General features: G+C 39.8%; 1 protein-coding gene across 1 annotated transcript; it reads left to right on the top strand.

Annotated features, from left to right (window-relative positions):
• Nucleotides 1-273: 273 nt before the first annotated feature.
• Nucleotides 274-579, top strand: LOC140831495 (uncharacterized). The gene has a single exon (XM_073195249.1). It carries the CDS (start codon nucleotides 274-276, stop codon nucleotides 577-579), a length of 306 nt encoding a protein of 101 aa, XP_073051350.1.
• The last annotated feature ends 5,428 nt before the right edge of the window (nucleotides 580-6,007 follow it).

The raw sequence follows: 6,007 nt of genomic DNA, 5'->3' as shown, positions 1-6,007 counted from the left end.
TCGACCGCGGGTGCGGTCCTTCCTTGAACGCGGGTGCGGTCTTGCTTCGCATGCACTATTTCAAAATCTCATTTTATCAACTTAAAATCTTGAGCATTACTTTTCTCGGCTAATCCGTTCTGTCTATAATCATCTCCATTGATGAATAAATCATTTCAGATTAATCTCAGATTACTGTAATAACATCTCGGGCCTTACAAAGCTGAAGTATCCAACCGGGAAATCAAGCAAATACTGGAAAAAACTGTCAACACCAACCGGAGGGATTGGGCTATGAAGCTGGATGATGCGTTATGGGCCTATCGGATAGCATTCAAGACGCCTATTGGGATTTCTCCCTATAGGCTAGTATTTGGGAAAGCATGCCACTTGCCACTCGAACTGGAGCACCGAGCATTTTGGGCAGTTAAAAAGTTGAACTTCGACCAGAAAGCTTCTGGCGATGTTATAAAACTACAGTTAAGTGAGATGGATGAATTCAGAAATGACGCATATGAAAATGCCAAAATCTACAAGGAGCACACTAAGAAGTGGCACGACAAAATCATTGTCCGAAGGGAGCTCAAACCAGGACAATAAGTTGTTAGAGTAGGTGCCCGTCGAGCCAAGTGTTGGCCGAGTGTTCACAATGAAACTCTATGAATAAGCAGTCTTTATTTTAATAATATTTGAAATTATTATTTTGGCATATCTTTATCTGTATACCCATGCTAGCTGCATAGATAAAGCCCTTGAATATACAAATAGTAGAAAGAATATGAGATGCTCATATGATGAATATCATGAAACTCATATTTGTAATACTGTATATTCTAAACGGTTCCTAGTCGATTCAGCCGCCACTAAGAAGGATATAGGCCGCTCGAGTTAGAGACTAGTATCTGCGATGTGAGTACCATGTTTCATTGGTAGGGGACATTGTGATGTCCGAACATGCAGATAGGTGCTCCTTGTAGAGTGCACTGAACAACCCTCCATAAAAGGACTTTCCAAGTGGTTCTCACTTATCGAGTGGAAAAGTCCTGGTTTATGGTTGTACAGAATTAGTCCTTATGATCCGGGACAACATTGAGACTCTATGTGCTAGAATTACACTTTGACTTGTTTACCGACTCTCATGGGGTCATCAGGTGGCAAGGTTGGGTGTTCTGTCGAAACACATAGGAGTCGATGCATTGTAGTCGGGGATTCACCGCTTACCTTCGGGTATGGATATCCTATGTGTAATCATGTGTATGTAGGTTGAAATCTCTGGCCAGAGTATGGTTGTAATTATGAAAGGTGTTTCATAGATTACACCATTGATGCAACTACGACATGACACATAGTATCGATTTATTGACAACTCTCGATAAACCAATGGTTGTCGAATCGATCGGGATATATGAGTTGAAGGGACCGTACTGTACGCTAACCATAATTGAATGGTTCTTGCAGGCACTATCATGTGATACCTAGGAAATCACGTAAGCGATGCTGCTAGGCGTTTAACGTGATTGGTTGGGTACTATCAGACTTGAGTTCTGACGTTCTTACTATCAAGGAGTTGATAAGTAAGAATGGAGCAATTGGGGTATGCTCGAATAAGGACATGTTTAGTCCGAATCACATGGAGATGTGAACCCACGGCTAGTTGTATCAATGAACCATTGAGGGCCACACAAGTACTAGCTTTGTAAATCCCGATGAGAAGTAAAAATAGTTCAATGTGTTGAACGGCTTATAAAGGAGTTTATAAGCGTAAGGAAAATTAGAAGTATGAATTCTATAAAGGAGAAAATAGTTCAATGTGTTGAACGACTTATAAATGAGTTTATAAGTGCAAAGAAAAATAGAAGTATGACTTCTATGAGAGAAATGTAAATTTTGATTTATGGAAGTGTTCCTAAATTAAAATTTGGCCAAGAGAATAATGTATTTGAAAATTGTGATTTTCATTAACATTATAATGGACTAAATTAAATTAATTCAAGTGTTGAATTAATCAAACACTAGTGAGCCTTGTAGAGCCCAAATGATTAAATTAATTCAAGTGTTGGATTAATTAAATAATATTGAGTCTTGTAGAGCTCAATTAAAATAATTATTTAACTAGTGGGACTTGGGTAAATTCAAGTAATGTTTAATTAGTCTCAAATATGTTTGAGATAATTAAATTTAGTCCAAAGTTTTTAATTTGATTAAAAACTATATTGTATGCATGCATGGGAGGTAAAGGGTTGGAGATTACTTTTGAATAAAATAATGGCATGGCATGCTACTTTTCACTTTTGCTTTTTGCAACACCAAGACATGGAATTAAAAATTATTCTACCTTCCCTCCCAAGTGAGATGGCCGAAACCTCTAAGGATTTTTCTCTCAAGTTTTTCTCTCCATTTTTGTGTTCTTGAATTGTTTAAGAACACACACTTCTCTTTGATAAATCCTCACATTTTTCTAGTGCAAATTGTGAGGGGATCTTCCTAGTTAGTGGTGGGCCTAATTTGAAGGAAAGATTCAAGGATTTGGAGGAGGAGCTTGTAGATTCATCTTCCATTCAAGAGCTTTGTTGTTCAACAACAAAGTTGGAGCCACAATCAACTTTTTAAAGTTGATAGGTATATTTTCTTATCATCCTATGTATGGTTTGAGTTTTTGTAAATATTACACAAGAAACTTTAGGTGGCCGAAATTTTGTCATAAAATTCGAAAATTTTGCTTCCGTTGCGTTTCCGGCCACCGTAACCGGTCCGCTTTCACAAGTACTACTATTCAATTCTCGTCTAAAGTTGTTTCCTGGTAAGCTGAAATCACGTTGGTCAGGGCCATTTGTAGTGGAAACAGTATATCCTCATGGGGCTATCGAGTTGATGTGCAGTGATGGACGCACTTTCAAGGTCATTGGACAGCGAGTTAAAGCGTACTATGGAACCGAAGTGAGGAATATTGACAATTTCAGTCTGAGTGAACCCAATTGAGCAAAACTGGTAGTCGGGCTGATGACGTTAAACCAAGCGCTGTGCGGGAGGCAACCTGTCACGCTCCGAGTCCGAAGCATCGGTGACATCCGGCATTGTTTAACAATTAAATTGAAAACAATAAAGCCTCGTATCAAATCAAACCAGTCTTTTTCATAAATGAAATATTGTCTTACAATGACAAAGGAATAAAATACATTAGAGTTTCTAATAGCGGAAACGAAAGAAAAGTAAAATGTTGAATTCTGATCTTGATCTCTGATTCACCAACCCCAGAAAGCATCTTGCTCTTCCTCATTCAGTTGCTCCTCATTCTTATCTGAAATTTGTAAGGGGTGAGTGTTTTGGGAAACACTCAGCAAGTGGGGGTCGATCGATTCCAAAGATACATATAGAACTTAATTCCTTAAAACATTTCTTTAACATACTTTCAAAACTAATATTCTTAACTTGGCACAACGGAAACGAATCGAATAAGAGACATAACTTATCAAATGATTCAGAACAAAACAGAAGCAATACAGATCATTTCAATTCGGAACAGAACATATCAGAACAGACAGAACACTGTTACTCATCTCATTTCCATGGTCAAATTGTGTAAGGCTCGAGAATTATCAGCTGTTATGGATGTGAGATTCACAAGTTGGAGAATGCATGACATTTAAATTGAAATTGTGAGGTTTGGGCCGAAGCCACACCGCACCCGCGGTGTTAGAGATACAGCACCCGCGGTATATTGAGAAGAAATTAGTGAAATTGTGCGAACAGACACCGCACCCGTGGTGTTAGCACGACCGCACCCGCGGTGTGAGACCGCACCCGCGGTCATGCAAGGACCGCACCCGCGGTCTAAGTGTTACACTTTAAAATGAATTTGCCGTGAGCACAGCGCACCCGCGCTCTTGAGTCACCGCACCCGCGGTTTGCATGCGAAAATGCCACCTTTGAATTTCGTGTTGACACATGGCTTGGGGTATATAAGCTTGCATTGGCACCTCATCTATACTCCATTTCAGCAGCCGAGAATCAAGAGCAAGGGGAGAGAGTTCACTTCTTTATAGTCTTTGCACTTGAGATTTTGAGTGGTTTTGTGTTCCGATTTTAAGTTCGAGGCCGGATTCATGATCCTTGCAACGAGGGCTAGCTAAGGATGTAAGTTCTTATATTTCCAGCATGTGTCGAAATTCATATGCTGGGGAAATTATGTTTTGAGTTGAGAAATGTGCTCTTGGTATATCGAGCATCGTAGATTCGTTATCAGATTGATTTTCGGATATCGTATGCTATGGGTTCGATTTTCCAGCATGTGTGGATCGAGTAGATACAGATTTCAGCATGTATATTGATGTGTTGATGAGATTAGAAATGAATTATGATAGATTATCATTGTTTGAGTTGAGCGGTATCGAAGAATTACGCCGTTATGCCGTCTAAATGCATTGAATCCGATGTTAGCATTGTATATTGATTTACTTGAGATGTATATGACTGAAGTGCACATTGTTTATGCCATTTCAGATTTGTATTGACTACTTGGTATTCGAGATTTCGGTTCGACACAGACTGTGCGACAAGAAAGGTATAATTCATGTGGTCACGGGATTGCACAACTCGATTCAGATTTGATACGAGTTTCCCTAAATCACATACTAGATTGTTATTACATTTGATTATGTAATGCTTTGTTTATTGATTTATATTCGAGTCCTGAGATAGGAGAGATTGGCAGACTTGCCAAAACTAGACGTTTCGGTGTATCGACGCATAGGAGCAGATTTGCTATATGTGTAGACCCTCGATACAGAGTTGACCGAAGTCTAGGAATAAGACGTACCGTTGCCCCGAGTGGTTGGATAGGTAACAGACCGTCTTATTCACACCGGGATCCCTAGATTAGAAAAGAATCGAGTCAAGATTTGAATGTTGAATACAGATTTGTATTCTTCTACATGTTTAGATTTTATTCATGTTACTTGATATATTCCATGCTTTTGTACATGATTATGACATTGCATGCATCCATGTTTTATACTGGGATATGTTCTCACCGGAGTTATCCGGCTGTTGTCGTGTCTGTATGTGTGCATGGCAACAGGTGGGGCAGGATCAGGGTCACGACGAGGATGAGAGAGTTGATAGCATGGTGATGCCGGGTGTAGCAGCAGATTACCAGTAGTTTCTGTTTAGATTTGAACTACTTGTATTTGAGATTCGAACACTAGTGTATGGTTATATTAGACAGACATGTATGTACATTATGTTGTTTATTTTAGTTAACGACATGTTATGCTTTATCTATACATTTGAATTAATGTTAAAAGCAAATTTTTGACCCACATTTTCGAACAAAGATCCAATTACATCCCAAAAGAATTGAGTTAGAGCCCGGGTCCCCACAACAGGTGGTATCAGAGTAGTAGGTTCTGTAGACTGAGATAGAATAGAATGAGCGGGGTAGATCGAGTCATCTTCCTTGCTTTTGAGATGCTAGCATGATTATTGCTTTCCCTATTATATGTTGTGTTGTATTATCTGAATTGATTTACCGCATTTCAATCCTGAATCAGAACCGATTCTCGATCAGAGGTATATGATCAGAGGAGGGCTGAGACAGATGATATTGATTATGTACTAATCAGTTTGATAATCAGATTTATGCCGCCTAGACGAGTGCCACAGCCAGAGCAGGGTAGCACATCAGGTGCACAGATGGATGTCACCGCTACGCCGATGGAGACCTTATTGAAGAGATTTCAGTCTTTCCATCCTCCTACCCTGAAGGGCACAGAGAGTGCAGTAGAGTGCGAGAGCTGGCTGGATGATATCGAGATGTTGTTTGAGTCGTTGGCCTATACTGATGAGCGACGTGTGAAACTGATAGGGCATCAGATGCAAGAGGTTGCAAAGAGCTGGTGGTTGACGACGAAGAGAGCCTTGGAGCACCGAGGCATTGATATTACATGGAAAGTCTTCAAGGATGAGTTCTATCAGCGTTTTTTCCCCGTCTCCTACCGAAAAGACAAAGGAGCTGAATTTGCGAATTTGA

This window comes from Primulina eburnea, chromosome 5 (assembly GCF_022965805.1).
Source record: "Primulina eburnea isolate SZY01 chromosome 5, ASM2296580v1, whole genome shotgun sequence".
NCBI lineage: Eukaryota > Viridiplantae > Streptophyta > Magnoliopsida > Lamiales > Gesneriaceae > Primulina > Primulina eburnea.
This window is presented reverse-complemented; position numbering and strand designations above follow the sequence as displayed.

Excerpts from the sequence above, each read along its gene's own strand:
- LOC140831495 (XM_073195249.1), top strand. The coding sequence starts at position 274 with ATGAAGCTGGATGATGCGTTATGGGCCTATCGGATAGCATTCAAGACG.